General features: G+C 42.8%; 1 protein-coding gene across 8 annotated transcripts in view; it reads left to right on the forward strand.

Moving 5' to 3' along the window:
- Bcas3 (BCAS3 microtubule associated cell migration factor) overlaps positions 1-20,115 on the forward strand; it is a 464,077-nt gene that overhangs the window by 134,687 nt on the left and 309,275 nt on the right. For all 8 annotated transcript variants that reach the window (XM_051158189.1, XM_051158193.1, XM_051158191.1 and 5 more), the window contains exon 14: positions 3,261-3,525. In XM_051158189.1, the coding sequence (XP_051014146.1) occupies positions 3,261-3,525 (265 nt within the window). The remainder of the gene's footprint in view (positions 1-3,260; positions 3,526-20,115) is intronic.

A 20,115-nucleotide genomic window follows, 5' to 3' on the forward strand; every position in this document is an offset into this window, starting at 1 on the left:
CTTCATTCCTAAGGAGTGTTTTGAACATTGTGGTTTATGTATACCAACATCTGTATTGCACTGACATAGTGCTGCCTACCAATCATCCCACTTGAGACATCCCGGGTACTGCTGCATATGCTTTGGGTAGAGATCAGCTCGCTGACCCTTGATGATATTGGCACCACTTAACCCCTCTCCCCATCTTAGTGTTGCGCAATATTTTATCAACCTCCATGCTTGACAATCTAGTTCTTCTTTTTGTCTCTGAAGGACAGGAGAGAAGAGGGAGGTGTTATTCCAACTACAGATTCCACATGCTGCTTCAAGCCCACTTCTACTAACAAACACATTTTACATGGAAAAATGTGGGAGACACACAATGGTCTTTCTGCCCTCTATTGAGCAAATAAAGTAATGAGGGAATAGTATTGAAAATACTAAATACTAATTTTGAACATTGAGTACAAATATTCAAATGTTTATGGAGATTACTCCTTTTGTCAGTATTCCAAACATTTTCCCCTCAAATGTGCTTTTATTTCCCTTATACTGGTTATTATTTTGCATATACAGCCTCTTTAGGGAAAGATCATTTTCTTGATTCTAAGTGATTTTAAAAAAATTATCAGGTATGTAGTTGGACTGTGTAGAATTTGGATTTCAATCCTCACAGTGTTATCTCCCGTTCTCCACTTCTATATGTTTCCATTAAACAAATTTCATCCGATGATTTAGACCGAGGCTGCTTATTATGGAGTGGCTTTTGTCTTTCATGGTTTTTGTTTGTTTGTTTGTTTGTTGAGACAGGGTCTCTCTGTGTAGCCTTCGGTGTCCTGGAACTTGTTCTGTAGACCAGGCTGGCCTCGAACTCAGAGACCCTCCAGAGGTCCACCTGCTTCTCCTACCCAAGTGCTGCGATTAAAGCATGTCACACCACACCTGCATCTTTTATACTTTTTGAAAAATATTGTCCTTTTCAAGGGCATTTACTATTTTGAGTTTTCAGACTATCAGAGCATTCTCTTCTTCCAGATTCCCTCCCGTCATTCCCACTCATTCTCTCCTGCCGTACCTGTTTGCAAACCCTTGTTCATTAGCCACACTCTGTTTGGGCAGTAGGGGAAGTCAGAGAGCAGGGAGCAGACACAACGGATTTAAAAAAACAAAACAAAACAAAACTAGATTGTTCTCATCATAAAGTAAGAAGTTTCCTACTATACTTCCTCAACTAAACCTTTTACTTTTGGGGGCAGGGTCTTGCTTTGTTGCCCCATCTCCTGACTCAGCCTCAAGCGCGCTGACATGGCATGTACTTGCTACCCCATCCAGCCTGTCTGAGTTTTATTGTTCCGTACCTCATTGCTTTTTTTATTGCTATTTCCTTGGCAATTATTTTAGAGTTCAAGGAATGAATATCCCTGCTATTAATTTCTTTTATCAGGAAACCTGATACTTTCCCCAGAATTCAGCAGCCGAAGCTGATTTTGTCTCACAGGTCATACCATACACACTTGTAAGAGGAAATACGGGGCAGGAGGTTACTAAACGTCTGCCATGGTAGGTGAGGCTGTGAAGGCTGGAGATGGCTAACAGACTGGCTGCTCACTCGTTCTCTCAGTTAAACCTCTCTGGAAACACCCTCCTAGACACATATTTAGGGCGGGATTGCCCCATCCCACATCTTCAACACCAAACATCTATTCGCTGTTGAATATTTAGATGAACTTTCATGTCATCGGCCTCTTGTTCTAACTCATTGCAGATCTTCCTGTAAAAGCTTTCTGTGTGCGTGGGTGACTGTACACGTGCTATGGAGAATCTTGTAAACTACAGCATTGGCGGCTCCTGGACCGAGTGACCTCACCCATCTAATGTAGAGTTCTGAGGCCTTTTCTACTTCCAGTTCCTCAGTGATGACGATGCAGATGGGATAAGAGTCCCCAGTTGCCGTTTATCAACCCTGTGTTACTGTAAACACTTACATAGTGCCCTCACTTTCTCTTTCTCCTTAGAGCTGAAAGGTTACTGTTGGGTCTGTTACAAAGTTTGCTAAGCTCAAGCTTGTTGGCCTTATGTGTAAAAGGGCTTGTACTCCTGGGCACATCCATTCCCTGTTGCCTATTCATAACATTTTGGGTTTTCTTTTTGTGGTGTGGGGCTTGTTTTGTTGTTTTGAGATGGGGGGGTCTCACCCTGTAGGGGAGATCCCAGGTTCTGCAGCCACTTCTCTGTGTTGGAGTCCCAGGCATTTAGAAATGTGGTTTGTCTCCTGGTAATCGAAATGGTTTAGTTTCTGAGTTCAGAACAGTGTACAGTGACATTTTTTTAAGTTATCTGTCTTCAGAAACATGTCTCTAAAGAATATTTTTCTTTTTAAACTCATTTGTTGGATTTAAAAAGTTATTCATTATAAAGTAGTCTTACTGTGTAGCCCTGCATGGCCTTGAAACCACAGCAGCCCTCCTGCCCCAGTTCCTGAGCACCACCCACCCACGCCCAACCTTGTTGATGCATCTTGTTTTGATACATAAGACATCCCAGCCCTGCCCTTTTGTTTATGAGACAAGGACTGCTGTCTCCTGAAAACCATATCCACAAACACTTCTCTCTTCATCCCTGCTGTGTGGTGTGATAGGCCATCAGTATTTAAGGAAGGAAGAATTGGTAACTTTGACTGCATTATCTAGTATACTGTGAAGTTTTAACTGTCTTGTACTTACTAGAGAACCTGTTAGGACAGTGGGTCGTATGAATGTGTATAGACCTTGTGTGTGCGTGCATGCAGGTGTGTGTGCAGGCTGGAAGTAGATGCCAGCTGTCTTCACTTCATTTGAGACAAAGAGCTCCTTGAGTTGGAGCTCACTGATTGGGTAGAGCAGCTTACCAGCAAGCTTCTAGGATCTGCCCCCAGCCCCCAGTCTCCCCACTCCAGTCTCCCCACTCCCCACTAAGCACTTTGGTTGCATCGACTGCCATGCCTGACCTTATTTTACTATTTCTGAGGGTCTGAACTTAGTCTCCCATATTTTTGTGGTAGGCCCTCTTATGTTTTGCTCTGTAGGTCTATAGCTCTATAGGTCAGTTGCTGGGGACCATGGCGGTTCCTACCTCTTACTTTAAAGAGCAGGGAACGGAACCTTCCACTCCAGGTTTTGTCAGGTTCCCCCATGAAGTCATGGTAATCAGTAAAATACTGTGTGCATTTGCCATATTGGTATTTCCATTCTATTTCCGTCCCGAGTGACTTTAGCTGTTTTTGTCTCTTTCCTCCCTCCTAGGTTCAGGACATCTGTTTCAGCCACGATTGTCGCTGGGTGGTGGTCAGTACCCTCCGGGGTACTTCCCACGTTTTCCCCATCAACCCTTATGGTGGCCAGCCTTGTGTCCGCACACATATGTCGCCACGCGTGGTGAATCGCATGAGCCGTTTCCAGAAAAGTGCTGGGCTGGAAGAGATTGAACAGGAACTGACATCTAAGCAAGGCGGCCGCTGTAGTCCTGTCCCAGGCCTGTCCAGCAGCCCTTCCGGCTCCCCGCTGCACGGTAAACCCGTTTTCCTCCCTTTCAGCGGCTTCCTCATAGCGTCTTCCTCTAATATGAATTTTTACTAGCTTGGGATCCATTGTAAATTTTTATATTCTGTCGGTGCTATGGTTAAGTCCTATGGACATTTAAAACATTTATATTCATTAAATAATTAATTAGTAAGTATGAACCAAAATTATAATGCCCATCTTTTTCATGGTGTTTTATCTGCTTTATTTTCCCAGTGTGTAAGGGTTATTTGGTTTGAGACTGAGTTTGTTTTCATAACATTTGGAATATGTATTTCAGAACATTCTTTGTGTACTGGTTGGTACTGCAGTTCAGTAAGAATTGTCATGATCTAGTGTTCTTGTACTTTATTTTTAAAATTCTCTGGGACTCATCCCAGAAAGTTACAGAGAACAGAAAAGTCTTACCCCAATGCTATCATCCTGATCAATACATGGAACATCACCAAAAATCCTTCTCTGTCCACTTGTCTATAATATTAAACCGTAATCTGACTTCCATGACATTCACTTGCATTGTAAAACTAGTTTTACCCCAGGAAAGCTCTTCATTAGGGTCCATTTGATGTAAACAGACTTGTGTGTACATAGTTGCTGTGTTTTTATTTTGTAACATCCTTTTACAAGTTCGGGTCTTGGTGCAGGGTGGGTGCTGGTCAAACTGCAGCCAGGCTCACTTTGAGTTTGTTCTTTCCAGCGTAGATAGACTCTGAGTGCTGAGATTACAGCCTATGCCTCCTTCTTGTCTTAAGAGTTCCTGTGGCGCCAGTTTTGAAGTGGTTGAGGCTAGCCCTTACAAAGTCTGTGCTTCACTTCCTCACGCATTCCTTTGTGCAGACATGCTGCCCTTTCGTTATTGTGTCTGAAGATACTAAAGCTTCTGGCTTGGAGATTATTAATTTTGATGATGCAGTGAAATTTTCTTCAATGTTTTGTGTTAAAAATGTATATTCATTTCTAAGTGGAAATTCTGAGTCATTCCATATGTGCATCTTCTACGTGTTTTCTTGTTTTCCTTTTTCTGTTGTGTTTGCTTCAGATAAGGTCTCACAGATACAGGCCACAGGAGCCTGGCCGCCTTGATCTCCCTGCTGTAGCGTCTAGAGAGCTGCAGTGTGGCTGTACCCATCAGTCACCGGCCCCAAGGCCTGCACCATTCTCCTTCAGAAAGCCTTAGCATGATATTTGTTTTCTGGAGCATCACATACTCTACTTAATAATGACTATTTTATATTTTATATGGAGAGATTATGGTTAACACAGTAAATACTCATCAATTTATATCCATCTGATAAAAAAGTTCATGTAATAGAAGATACCATTTAAACGTGAACACACACACAGTCCTGTCACGTAGAGTTACCTCTACTACCCTCTCTCTGAAGTGTTTCCCGCTCTGCAGCAGAGATCACTTAGGCTTCAAGCCACTTCTTTTTTTTTTTGTTTGTTTTGTTTTTCGAGACAGGGTTTCTCTGTGTAGCCTTGGCCGTCCTGGACTCACTTTGTAGACCAGGCTGGCCTCGAACTCACAGTGATCCGCCTGCCTCTGCCTCCCGAGTGCTGGGATTAAAGGCGTGCACCACCACGCCCGGCTTTATGAGACATTTCTAATCTCTCTACCTATTAAAGAGCATACCCAGGTTGGGCTACTGAAAGACACCCGGCTCAAGCCACTTCTTACTGTTTCTTCTTCACCCCCACTTTTCCTCCCTTTTTTCGGTGCGATATAGCTGGTTGAGCTGCCTCTACATGCAGCCTTTTCTCCTGCCAGCTCAGCGTGAAGCCCCCTCGGCGGGCAGCTCCCCTTCACTCCTTTCGTGTTTTCTTATTTTGGAGGCATAGACCCCAGAGCAGTGGTTGGTTCTCTTCATTTTCTCTTTGTGTCTCCATGTCAAAACAAAATAGGCATTGTTGTTGGTTAGTTCTAAAAATGATGTATTTACAATTTGTGTGGGTAAACAGTCTGATGCTGGTTAAAAACAATGTAAACCTTGGAGCAGGGAGGGATTCATCTGAAAAATGAATCATGTCTTGGCCGCATTGCCTTGTTTGTCTGTGCTCTTTTTAGCAAAGTAAAGGAAACTGTTAAATAACAATTGATATAGGGTATTTCCTTTTAGCTTTTTGGAGCCGATCCACTGTAGGTTAGGATTACTTTATCTTTTTTTTTTTTAAGTTTTCCAGAGGATGTTTATTTATTTGAAGTATATTCTTTGTAAATATCTCTTTCATTTCCTGTCACATTGCCTGGCCTCTGGAATTGAGGAGGCATTCTTATGTTGGGATTCATGAGGGTATATAGGAATCTTTATGCTTTGCCAGTGACATGCGCAGCTGCTGGTGGCTAGTGCAAATAGCGTCTTAGCACATCACATTCTTACAGTTGAAACAGTGTCATAGTATATCTGAAATAATGTCTTCAGTTATTGTGCCTTCAGGTGCCATCCGTGCTTACCACTGCTTTGAGTTGCACTTGACGACAGTACTGCTTTAATATGACCGTATGCATCGCTGGGCCACCTCATTAAACAATATGACTTACTGGAGCGTCGTTTTTTCCTTAATAATTATACCTATTTATAACTAGTAAGTATTCTTCTGAGAGTATATCACCTTTTATAGATTTTCAAATGGTCTGTCATGCAGAAATAGTGGTGAATCTTTGATAATTATTTCTTTCCTCATCCATTTCAAGTACCTCTAGTCTTATTTGAAAAAAGATAAAACCATTTCTTTCATTAACCATATTATGGCTCTCCAATGGTCTTGTGAAAGTTCTGTGTCTCACGAAGCTGTTAGCGAGATGGGGTGGAGAATGTCCCATCTGATTTCATCTCACTCTCGGGAAACGCCATCTTACCTTGTGTTTCTGTACCTCGAGTTATCATTACAGCCTTGTTGTTTATTTACTAACCAGCTACCTACGTTCCCCAAGCATTGTTTCGATGCTTTGTCAGGAGTAAGCCTCAGTGCTGCTCTTACTTGAATATAGGAGTTACTGATTGACATGTTAGTGTCTCTTATTGATGTCAAAGACAGCAGAATTGTTGTGTTTTCACATTATCTTTGTCCCTTGTGTACCAGTTTGTAAAAGTAGAATCAAAGAAGTTATTCCCAGAGAAACTGTAATTTGATATTTTGCTTAATTTATTTTAAAATTAATATAAACAGTTGCATTATGGCATTTTCATACATGTATAAAAAGCAATCTAGATAAATCATAACTTGTCAGAACTAAGAGGTTTTTGCTTACGGTCACTTACTCAGCCACTGTGAATTAATGTTTGTTTTTTAATATGTGTCGAGGCTTTTTTGAGTGCCATTAAAATATTGGTGAACAAATCAGAATAAGTCTGTTTTCATGGAGCTATGAACAAATTCAAAGAATTTGGGTGTGGTGTTGCACATCTTTAACCCAAGCACTCTGGATTGATGCAGGATAGCAGCTCCTGGTAAGAGTTGTCATCCAGAAAGTCACTAGCAAGTGACCTGAAACGGAAAACCATATCAAGAAGTGGCCAGGAGGAAGGTAGTGATTGTGTTAGGTCCCAGCGACTGGGCAGTGAAGGTGGACACTGACAGGAAGGACTGGGAAGAACTCTTTTCCTGGGTTGTAATGGAACTCTGTGGGGATCTTATTAAGAAGATAAAACTGCCACCGTCAAGTGTTGATTGTCCTTTTCTTTTTTCTCCTGGAATGTAATATAAAAAGGGGCAGGGATAGTGAAGGTAGTGGGAAGATTGCTGAGGGCGGGGTTGGGGCAGTAGGGGTATGGGGAGAAATGTCCAAGGAGGAACACGGTCTTCTTAGGATGTGGCTTTCCCTTTAGGCCTCACCATCTATCTGTCCTGCCACACATGGACTCCTACAATCCTGTCCTTCCACCCCAGTTCACAGACTGTGCTCTGCTTTCTCCTAAGAAAAGCTGCTTCTTCTTTTCTGTTCTTTAGCTGCAGTAGTTGCTCACCACTTCCTTGGTTCTGTTCATCTATTTGTGATGCTGAGAGCAAAGCCAGGCAGGGCCTGTTGGTGGTTTTCATGGTCCTCGTTACTAAGCTGTGTTGGTTTGGTCATAGAGGACCTGGCGTCAGACTTCCTCATGGTAGACCAGTTGCTCCTCTGTCTACTGATAGCAATTCTCTACCCTTAAAACATGGCTAGTAATATGCCCACCCTGCAGAGTGCTCGGCACATAGGAAACACTCACACCTTGCAGTGTGCAGGATTGATTTATTTCCCATATTAAAAAAAAACAGTGTAAGTGAACATTTCAATGAATGTTATTGAATGTATTTGAATGAAATGAAGCTGTTTTGTTTAAGCTTTTGATTGCTTTCAATTTGGACATTAACTTGTGACTATTTCTGCGATTGGAACCACAGGTGAAAGTGGCCATACTCATGGTGCTGCTTTTTACGTCTTTACATGGACTCACTATGTAGCTCAGGCTAGCCTTTATCCCTGGCCCCTCTTCCTGCGTCCACCTACATACAGGCGGCAGCATGCCCCTAGCCCAGCTTCTTTCTCTCTAGCTCACTGGGTCTAGCTGTGGTTGGGCTCCAGCTTTTGGCAGCTGAATTCCAGCTCCTGCTCCCTCCCAACCCGGCGGTTGAGGACCTTGAAGGAAGCCTCTCATCTCTTGGACCCAGAGCTGCTATGTGTCAGCAAAAGGCTTACAAGTCCTGCAGCATTTCTTTCTTTTTAGCATCTGTGTGCGGAATTCATGTCTTACCACTTGGAGACTGTTTATAGCCTCCATTTGATGGTTATTGTAATTATTTACTTTGGTGGATAGGGAGTTTTCTTGGTACAGACTGCATCACATTGTAAATACAAAGCAGCCACACATCTTCGCCCCGCACAGCTTCACCTCCTTGGGAGAGTCAGCACCAGTGCGCTGGGTCTTCACTGCTCTTTCCACATCTCTGTTTACTTGTGGACTGAAGTTTCCATGAATGTTTTAATTTTTGCCAAGAAAAATCAATCATGTGCACTGTAGTTCTGCTTTAAATTTCATGCCTCATCTGACACAGAGTATATAAATGGTACATAGTCCTCCTTGGGGTCACTTAACACCTGGGGTTTTGCTCATTCTGTGTAGTCTGTTGCCCGAGGTCGATGCAGCCTTGTTTCTAATCAGTTGTTTCTAAAAACCTAATGTTTCCCTGGCTCCCGAGTCATCCTCTGAAAATGTTGGCATAACATTATGCTCATTTTGACATTTGCTGTACACCAACATCATCCGCATTTTAAATATTTTCATGTCATTTTCTGTCATTGTGCAGAGATAGCAGATGAGTTCTTTATGCAAATGTTTGGACAAGGGCGGCCTCACAAGATGTCTAAGTTAAACCACATAGGAAGTGAAGATGTGGCGACTCGAGCCTGTGGCCTGTGGGGGCCGAGACAGGAAGGATGCCATGAATTTGGGACCAGCCTATGCTCTCCTGCTAGACCCCCATCTCAATATCTTTTTCAAATAATTATTAGTTGAAAAAAAAATGATCAAAGAAAGATAGCTGCAGCTCATATTTTTTTTTTAACAGCAGTTTGAGGTTCATGGAACCATTAAGAGGGGACAGAGCCCTGGGACAAGTGGGCGAGCAATAGAGCATAGGATTTTGCTTCCATGTGGAGGTGTGTGGGAACAGCTGACATTCGTGCACTCACACACACACAGGCACACTAGCAAAGCAGAAGGCACAGGTAGTGCCATGTGTGAGGAAAGCAAGGTAAGTGTCGAGGGCCCTCAGAAGCTCCAGATGATCCACAGCTTTTAAAGTCCAGTGCAGTACGCACTGAAATATTTTTTCAAATAAAATTAAACTCAATTTAAATACTGTAATCTTTTATGTTTTTTAGATAAACTTTAGAAAAGTAAGTACTGCAAAAAAACATAAAATAAATACCAAAACATGCAAATTTTTTGTTTTACTTTTTTCTTCTTATGAATACAATTTTGTATTAGCTATGTACAGTTTTATCATCATCAAGTGGTTAATGAGAAATGCCTCTAGAGGGCAGTATTTTCTCAGCTTTTCAGTTACTGTGATCGAGGCTTGAACTTGGATACTCTGGGAGCATAAACCTTTCATTTTATTGTGTTTTTGTTGTGTGTGTGTGTGTGTGTGTGTGTGTGTGTGTGTGTGTGTGTGTGTGTGGTTTATTCCCCAAATTCTTCATTGTGAATTAGGAAATGTGTTACTATCAGCGTTCATCTCTTTTGAGTACCTTGTGCAGCCGCTCGGTTCCTGTGTGTGAATCCTCACAGTTCTATAGAGAAGCACTTTAGTTGTGTTCTTTTCATAAGTGGTGTCAGTGTGTTCCCAGTGCCCCTGCTGCAGCATGTGTACCCTGCTTTTTGATGACTTTCTGTTTTTAAACCAACAATTGACTAGATCCCATGATTCAGGACGGGTAGAGCTGTTAATTCATCTTTTCCCCCTTAACACTGATTGGTCCTGTCCTTCCCTTGCTGCACATGGTGTTCCCCAGTGGCCTCTTCTTTCAACGCCTCATAATTTTTTTCTCTGCTGTTTTCTTTTATGCCCTTTTCTAGAAATCCCGTGAGAAGAACTTTGTATCTTCTACCCTGGGCCCTGAAGCTCTCGTCTGTTCATTGTCCTTTTTCTCTTTTGTGATTTGTGAGGGATTCCCTGATGCCACCTTCCAGTGACCTGTTGCAGTCCTGTTCTCACAGTGTGTTTTTAAGAGGCGTTTCTTTTAGTAGCATGTCTTTTTCTTATTTTATATGTAGTCTGTTGTTTGTCTTGTAGAAATAGTTAATATTTTTAGGGTTTAAAATTTATTTTTTGTGGTGTTATCTCCATGATTTGTCTTCCTTTGTTGTTGTTGTTGTTTTGTTGTTTTAGTCCTTCCTTTCTCTGCCCTGACTGTACGCTATACTTAGGGTTTGAAGTACTGGTACCTACACCCCTTTGCTCTGGGTGAGCCCAAGTACTGGCCTCAGTGTCCTGGAATCTTTAACTGACCACTACCTGATAATTATCATTTCAGGCTTTGCTTTTATTACTTACTATTTTGCTTTTATTTCAGTATTTAATTTTCTTGACCGCTGAGCCATCTCTCCAGCCCCTGAACTCTGGTTAAGAACACTGTCTGATCTTACAAAGTACCTCAGTTCAGTTTCTTGGACCTCCATGCTGACTCACAATTCTCTGTAACTCCAGTTCCACAGAACCTTACGCTCTTGTACACACAGGCAAACACCGTGTATATAAAGTCAACACAAACAAGACGAGCCGTTTCCCGGTAAAGGGATCTTCTGTCTTCCGCTCTGTGTACACTGCAGGAGTGAGGACTATAGACTCTGAAGTGGTGTTGATAGTTACAGGAAGTAGAGATTTCAATCCAGTGGTGGTATTAGCTCCTTTCCTGAGTAGGACGAGTAAGGAAGAACCCTGCTGTACACACACTGCTCTGGGGGCATGTCTTGGAGGCCCAGAAATGGAAATTTTAGTTCTTTATGAGAAAAAAAGATGTCAAAAATGTTTTATCAATAAGTCATCTTAGAGGAGGCTAAAATATTTGGTTAATTTTTGTTCTTGTGAAAAGGAAATTTAGAAACATTTTTCCAGTATTTGGTCTTGATGGAAGTAAGAGGCCTGAGACAGTTGAGGGCAGAGGCTCAAAAGGTAACTGATTGGAGTGTGGCACCCAGAGTAGTTTTGAAGTTTAATTATTTGATCAGCAATCAGTTACAAAACAGTTACAAGATGGAAGACAAGGGGGAAAATGAGGAGCGGGTCAGGGCTGTGCCAGGGTTATGTATACTGAGAGACGGGAACTGGGATGGCTCCCTGCATTCCTCGGTGGACGGCGTGTGAGCTGGAGGGGGCGCGGAGGGAAGGGATTTCAGGGTCACTGAAAGAGCTATCCACTGTGGCCCAAGTGTTTGTGCAGGTGAGAATTGTCAAGCCACAACGAGGCACCAGAGAGAAGTATTTCAGAGTGGACAGAGGAGTTCTGTGGGCACGGCTGTACTTGGTGACTACAGAAGAGACAAGTTTTTCACGTTCAGTGTCAAGATCTAGCCTGCCTAGCAAATGATCTACAAATGTTCACTCTAGTCTAGACACGGTGTGGATTGAAACACGTTAACTTTTTATAAGAACCATAGATTTGGAAAAAGGTCAGGTGTCAGTACAGATAACTGAATATGGTGTTCCCGCAGTGACCTGGGCTCCACAGTTGGAAGTCCCAGGAGAGAAGCGGTTGCTCCCTTACAGGTGTTATGTGTTCAAGGCTGTTCATGGAATCACTGCTGTGCTTTCAATGCTCAAGGGTTTCTATGAGAAGTATTTTGATGTGCAGAGGTAAATATATGGATGTACTTTGGCAGAACTGGAGCGAGGCGCCCTGACCTTGAAGTATTCTTAATATCCTGACAGTGTGCTAAGTTTAATTGGCTTGTTTTGTTTTTCAAGACAAGGTTTCTCTGTGTAGCCTTGACTGTCCTAGACTCCCTTTATAGACCAGGCTGTCCTAGAACTCACAGCGATCCGCCTGCCTCTGTCTCCCATGTGCTGGGATTAAAGGCATGAGCCACCATGCCCAGCACAATGTGCTAAATTTAAATTATCTTTTTAACAGTTTGATTCTGGGAATTGTTGGTTATTTAGGGAGTAAAAATTCAGCATTAATTTACTATATTTTTCTTACCTGGTATATATAAACACTTGTTTTCAAGTTGGATATGAAAATACATTGAGTATAAACAGGTTTATCTTTTCTTTTGTCAGAAACTGCTGCAGTGGCCCTTTCACACCACACTCCGGTCTTTGTGTGTCATTGAGATCTGGTGCTCTTTCCCATCTGAAGGAAATGCATCTTTGACACTTCTCATGACCTGAGTCATGATGCTGAAATAGAGCCAGAAAATATTCTTAACAGTCATGGGTAATAAGAAGGAAGGCTTCTGTTAGCAGTGCAGGAGGGTGAAGGGCCAGAGAGAACAGTGGAGACTGGGGGCTGTGAGAAAAGAGTCTGCCATTTTGGTTTTTAATATTCTTCTTCTTCTTCTTCTTTTTCTTTTTTTAAAGGAATGTTGCTTACATCTTATAGCTATCTTTGTTATTAAATATAATATGCTTCAATTTTAATAATTCTTTACTTTTTTCTCCTTTTTAAGAAAGAGTCTTAGGTGTAGTGGTTCACACCTTTACTCCCAGTACTCGGGAGGCAGAAGCAGGCAGATCTCTGTGAGTTCGAGGCCAGCCTGGTCTACAGAGTGAGTCCAGGACAGCCAAGGCTACACAGAGAGACCCTGTCTCGGAAAACAAAACAAACAAGGAAGGAAGAGTCCTGTAGCCCAGGCTGGCCATGAACTTTGTCTTCAGTCAAGGGTGACTTGGATCTCATAATCCCCTGTCTCTGTCTCCTGAGTACTAGGACTGCAGGCATCTATCACTGTTTCCCTCAAAAGGAATGGTTAAAAAGCTCCACACACACGTCATTTTTAGTATTAGTAATAACCACGTGTTAGTTAGTATTCTTTGTTTTAAAGGTTAAAAGGAATCACATCCCTGCAATCTCAGAACTTGGGTAATTGAGAAAGGAAGATTTCCATGAGTTCAGGATCAAACAAGCTAGCCAACTACATAAAGGAAAAGAAGGAATACTTTATTGATTGCAGCTAGTTCGGTGTTTCTGCCTATTGTGAGGAGTGGCTTTTTGTTTCTGAATAAGCACTTGATACATTTATACATTATATGCATACTGGTGTAAATAATGCAATGTTTGATAAATCTGCTTTCTTTGTGGTTACTGTACAAGCTAATTGTGCGGTCGGTGTACAGGATTGTTGGGAAATAACTTCACTGAGGTGTTCCTTGTACGGTGCTCGTCTTACCCTGGGCTTGGTCTCAGGGAGATTGGCGATGATGTTTTGAGTCTGTAGTTTTTCACTAGCGTCAGATGTGCTTGTCCCTGAGTACTTTGTTCTAGGACTGCCTTGAGCTTGCTTCAGAGGAGCTGGCTCCCTGGTGCGGTCAGTAGATGTGCTGGAGATGCGTGCCGCGCTGGTGCCGCGCTGGCCTCATCCTGGCTTTGCAGTCCTGCCTCAGCCCCTCAGTTGCCGGGTTATATTCATGTGTTTGAACTACTGCTTCGGGCAGGGATTTGAGTCTTGGGGAAAAAGAAAGGCTCAGAATCATTTCTGCTTCTGGGAAGTATTTGCACAGTTTAGTTTTGCATTTATGCCCATATAAATGTAGGTCACTTTCTGGGTTCCCAACCTCTGTTGACTGAGGGTTGTGGTCCAGTCCCAATGGTAAAAATGAGGTAGAATTAGTAAGAGCTCTCCAGTGTCAGGAGCACTAGGGCTTAATAAAATTCTTCACTTCAAGAGCTAATAGCACTGAAGTACTGAACATTCCACACATTTTACCATTTGGTTTGTCAGTTGTTTTGATTGTGTGATCATGACTAAATCACATATGCTTTAAAGTTTTCAGTAATGTTAAAATGTTAAAAAAAATTTCTTACATAAAATTTCTCATATTTTCTCTTCGTGCTCTTTTCCTCACCCTGTGTTCTTGCACCTTGGACTGCCCCAGCTCTTAATCGCAGCTTCTTTCAAGCCTTATTTTTACCTAGGTTTTTTTTTTTTCTTCACTCCTCATTCTAGCCCAAGCCCTGCCCTTTTTGAGTAAATTATACTCACTGTGCTTGCAATCTTTATAATAGTGACAATTTCTCTTTTTTTAAATGAGCAAAAAATTTATTTATTCATTTCTTGCATTTGAAGTACTCCTCGATGACATCCTTGGCCTGAGATTCTTTGCCATAGTCCTTAACCACTACACAACTGCAACCAACCGCTTTTACAGAGGCCTACCCGTTCCCCCCAGTCCCTTGCTGTCATCAACCTTAATCAGGTTGGTCTGGTGCTCAGCATACGGTCCCTCCACCAGCTTGACATACACGCGCTCATCACAATTAGATGCCAGCACACAAAGGTGGCCTGGTGCTCGACTAAGGCTTTGGCAGCTTTGAGAATGCCACGCGCTAGGCCATCGTGGACGAGGCAGTAGAGCAGTGTTGATGTCCTTCTACCTCCAGCAGCCATGCCTTCCTCGGCCATGGCGGGATCACGGGTGAGGCTGAATCTTGAACACACCCGAGGCTCCGCCTCTCTGAGGTAGGAGAAAAGCAACAATTTCTTTTTGAATTTTACATGTCAGGCTTCTAAATCCACTGGATTCATTTTAGCTTTAAGGAAATGCTTCCATCAAAGTAGCCTGCAGTACTTGAAGAGTAAGAAACAGGTGAGACTATTCAGAGAGCCAGGAAGGAACACCTGGAGAAGGTCTTGTTGATTTATTGACACAAGTATAACAGTGTCATGTATGTTAATTTGTATGTATATGTTAAGTATGTTAAAAACAGTCACAGAATGACGTAATTCCAGTTCTCTTGGAAGTATACTTTTAATTCTCCTTGATACTGGAGAGCAGCAGAGGGTGAGTTCTGGGCTGTTCTGTGCGCAGTAGCAGAAGGTCGTTAATAACCTGTCTCCACCTGGAAAACATGGATTGTTTTTCTCTAAATACCTGCAATCATAACTATGGTATCACAGAATTTTCTTAGAAAAAGCAACAAATGTTTCTGCTTGATTTCATACAATTGTCCAATGTTTTATCATCTGTTTCCTCCACAAGAAATAGTAGCAAAACCAAATGCAGTTGGGTTAGCCCTTGCATATTCTGTCCCTGTTCAGTCTGCTCAGCTGTTTGGGAACGTGTGTCCATTTTCTTTCTGTCTCCTGCTCAGTTCCTCAGCCTGTGCAGCCTGGTATGTGGGTCAGAAGGCACTGTTTCTCAGCAGGGCGCTGCTGTTTCCTTTTCCTACTGAGTAGATTGCAGATTATACTGGAACATGCCTGAGAAAAGGTCAGAAAGGAGGGTGAGAGCCAGGCACTGCAGCTGGGAAGCTTGTCATTCTCTAGGAAAGCGCAGGAGTTGTGGGTTGGGGGAGGGACAAGAGTGACAGACACTCCCATTCTGACCAGAAGCATCCCATATGCTACAAGTTCCTGTTTGCCCCGGATACTTTAAAAAGTATATATATTATATATCTTTAAAGGATTTAATTTGGTTTTGATTAAATAATGGTTGAGAGTTAGTCGAGGAAGCTTTAATGTTAAATTAGACCACAAGCAAGAGCTAAGCAGGGTTTCTAGCTTTGTGGAGCCAGAACGTCCCGTGATTGTTTTAGAACAAGCTACCATTGTCCTCTTTTTGACAGAGTCAAGAATTCAACTTTCCAGCTCCAGAATTAACTTAAAACTCCTTGGTAAATTTTGCTGTTTTCATACCCATCAAATCCATGGTGGGATATTAAAAGCAGACCCATAGCTTTGATTTTCTGTGGAATGAAAAAAGCACAGGCACAACAGCTGCCTAGAACTCCTTCCCAGCTTTCCTTTGGAAAGGGGTAGACAGGAGGACATCTTTCTGACTTCTCGGAGTGGGGAAAGTGTTGGAAGGAAGGTGGAGATTATGAAAATGTGTTGGGAAAGGGTGTATCTGTAGATTTGTCTTTTGTGGAGTGCCAGGAACCCACATTAAGTTTGGGTTTGAGGATGCCCTTGTTATTTTAATTTCCGAATACAACTGTTCATTACTAGCAGACCTGGGACCTTGAGAGAGTGAGAGGCAGAACCTCTCAGCTCTGGCAAATTCCTATAGTGTGTGGAGAACAGACAGATTGAACCGAGGGGAGCCTGGCTTCCTGTGTCATGGACAGTGTCTGCAGTAGCCTCACTGATGCCTGATGCAAAGGCTGTGTCTGAAGGGCACAGGAAACCCCAGTAACTGCAGACTCCTAACTACGATGCCCATGGGCACACTAATTTGCTCCTGTAAATGAGTCTTAACATTTCTGTGCTTATTTGTCCCTAGATCCCTAATGACGACTAAAGAATCTCTTCCGTAACACCACAGTGCTGGTCATCTGTTTTCTTTCTCACAGTTTTCCTTCTTAAAGGGTCTTGCCATGGCTCCCACTCCTGACCACCCATAGCTCCTGCTTCTCTTAACCTGTCTCCCGCTAAGATGCTCCCTTATAGGTGATTTCTGAGCTGTAACTGTGGCTTGTTTTTCCTTGCTTCGCAGTGAGATAGAGCAGTGAGAGAGCTGGGAGGAGGAATGTCCTTTCATTCTTCCGTTCCTTCCTTTCACTTGCACAAAGTTCGCGCACACGAAGTGCTGATAGTAGCTGGAGCATCCAGCAGAATGTGACGTGCTCAGCACTTTCGGGGGCTTTCTTCCCTTAGAAATGTCTCGTGCTTGGCAGTTGGCCACGTTCACATGTTCTCACATCCCTGCATCCAGAAGCTGGGAATCCAGTCCTGGCAGCTTCTGCACAGAGGGTAAAGATAAACCAGCAAGGAGCTGAGCTTCCGCCCACATTACCTGGGAGTTGCTGCTGATGGCTTTTCCACAAATGTCCTAGTTTGTCAAAGCCCAGTAAATCTTGGAAAGTTTATTTTCCTTGTAGCATCTGTGTTTTATAATGGGTCTTTTAATTTGTTTTTACTTTGTCTGCAGGGATTTCTTTTGTCCGGAGTTTTCAGACTCTTGGCTTTTTTTTCTTTCCTGTGGAAGTGAGTCCGTTAATGATGACTGTTTTGGGAATATGACTTTCTGCAAACCTGACCTGGCACGCTGCTCCCCAGAGCAGCCACAAAGCCCACTGTTTCTTTCTCTGTCCATTTTCATCCCCAACTTAATCCATTTGCCTTTGAGTTTTTGTAGTATAAAATGTTTGGGGACATGCTGTTTGGGACAGTGAGGAATAAGGTCACATTTTGACTTGTGGATGGTACCTAGTCCAGCTCACCTGCCTGCGGGACTGTGTGTTATTAGCAGGAAGAGTAAGGCAGCTCTTGGAGGCTCCCCATATGTAGATGGCAGGAGACAAGAAAGTCCATGCGAGCTCATTCTCTTTGAGAGATGACTATTTGTTTCGGATAGCATAGAAAGTCAGTGGTCGAACCCTGAAACCCGTTATTCTGTTTCAGTTTACGCTGTAGCAGTGAGATCAGTGACAGCAAACACAACTGAAAATGGACCCAAAGAATCATAGCTTGCGACATGAAAGAGTCTTTTATTTTTTTTTAATTCAGATTTTTAAATGATACTCTGTTCTGACATAGAATTTATGCTTTAATTTGTCCAGAAACCATCTTACTGGAATTTGGACATTTTCCCACCATGCGATGCCCATCTCTCATGGAAACTGGTTTCCCTCTATGGGATCAAAGCTCTGGTGGATTTGGATAGCGACCCAAAAGCCTGAAGGCTTATGCAAGTTCAGCTCTATAGACTAAGCCTGAAAAACGGTCTCAGAAGAGCTCATTTTCTCATGAGAGTGTGGACTTCCTCTGTCTGGCTGTGCCAGAAATACTCTTGAGAACATCCATTCTCATGGCGTCTCTCACTTGCAGGTCTAGTGTCAGTTGGAATTTGAAAGTATAATTGTGTGTGAAGTGTTTTATAGATCTTAAGGCTTCATGAAGTCTCTCAGTAAAGTAGCAACTAGACAGTGTCTGTTCTGTCCTTTGTACTTGTGTGATAATGAAAAGCTACGTACAGGAAGGAGCCTTGCTGATGTGACACATTTATGATGTGGCCATCTTCTTAATTGCTCAAATTTTCCATTTTTCTAAACTATTTCTGAGAGTTGGTACAAAGAAAGAGTAGGGTAGAATGATTCCGAGGCCGCAGACAGTACATAGAGAACATTTTTGTGTTTTCTCTCACTGTGAGATGCAAGAAGCTGCCTCAGTTTACTGCACAGAAGTGTCCAGATATGCCCCTAAAGGCACCGAGCTGAGGCGCCAGCCCCACCCGAGTCCCAGCGTGATCTACGTCTGCTTTATATACTCCCAGAGTCTCATTCCATAGCCCATGTTGGTTTTGAACCCTGCTTTTCAACTGCTGAGACTTTGCCTTGTGCTACCATGTTTGACCTTTTATGAAGTATTTTGAGATCTCTCCTGTTTCGGGCAGGGCTTCCCCCTTCTCTCTGTAAAATAGATTGAATTCATTTAACAAATGCTTACTGCACTGGCGGTCACTGTGTCTGCTGCCGAGACTTCTTGTCTGTGCTGTCCCTCATCTCACTAACCCCTGCTCGCATCATTCATGCTTCTTGCTTTCTACCCTTTACTTTCTGTTAGACAAGCCAACTCCTGTATGTGCAAACTTTGTGTGATTCATCACCCTTTTTAAGTTGTCCTTTAAAACAATAACAGTAACTCCTTCTCTTTGTCTCTGAGCTGTTTTTCAGATGTCATTTGTCATATGTTTTTCCCATCACGTATTCTTTTTCTTCTCCCCCTTACTTCCCTTCCTGTCTCCCTCCTTCCCTCCATCACCGTGGTGTGAACACACTGAAAGTCTCTTGGACTTTCAGGTCAGAACCAAGGGGAGGGCATGATCCCAGGCAGCCTCAGAGTGTGTAGTGGCTGAGGGGTACGGGGAGACACATTGTCTCCCTTGCGAGTGTCTTCTCTGCAGTTTCAGTCATTTGATCTCATTGCCGCACCAGTTACCAGGGCCATTCACCTAACATGTGCCTTCCCCCCGTGCAGTGGGACTTTGCCATAGAAGACTATCAGAGCCACCAGCTCACCTCATTGTTTCATTTCTCTTAGTTTAAATCATATTCATTTGTTTTTCTATGTACATATGTGGGGAGGTGGGAGGGGAGGGGGGCATAGGTCCATCTGCAAGAACACAATATATCTCTTTTGAGACAATGTCTCTCATTGGCCTAGAAACCACCAGTCAGGTTAGTATGACTACTGAGCTCCAGGGATCTGACTGTCTCTGGTTCCCCTGGGCTGAGATTACAAGCCTCTGGTATTACAGTTTTGTTTTGTTGTATTTGTTTTGTTTTCTCATGCTTTCTGGGGATTGGACTGAGGTCTTCATACTTTGAAAGGAAGCATTTTCTTCACAGAGCTACCTCCAATCCATGAAAATATAAAATTAATGCCTGTTTAAAGGTGCCAAACAGTTTTACTTTCTATCTATTATTTTATGTGTCTATTTGTTGTGTGTACCATGTGTATGCCTGGCACCCGTGGAAGCCAGAAGAGGGTGTTTGGTCACATGAATCTAGAGTTACCGATGGGTGTGAGCTGCCTTGTGGCTGTGCTCGTGTCCAGTAGCCTGGAAGGCTCCTCTGGCTTCACTTCCTTGCTTTGCCCTGCTTTCTGCTTTGTTGAGTATTCATTATTTTCTGAGACTTCATCCTTAGTGTTTGCATTCTCATTCCTTGCTCTGAGAAGGAGGTCATAGGTGTTTGATAGGGATTGCATCAAGTTTGCTTTGGGAAGCAGGATATTTTAAACCACAGCATAGATGCCTTTTCCAAATTTTCGTATCTTTCAAATTAAAAATTTTAAAACTACCTAGCACATTGTACATCCTAGGCAAATGCTGTACCACTGAAGATATCTTTCTTTTTCGACTCACTTTGTTGACTAGGCTGGCCTTGAACGCAGTGATTCGCCTGCCTCTGCCTATTGAGTGTTGAGATTAAAAG

This window comes from Acomys russatus, chromosome 16 (assembly GCF_903995435.1).
Source record: "Acomys russatus chromosome 16, mAcoRus1.1, whole genome shotgun sequence".
In the NCBI taxonomy this organism is placed as follows: Eukaryota; Metazoa; Chordata; class Mammalia; order Rodentia; family Muridae; genus Acomys; species Acomys russatus.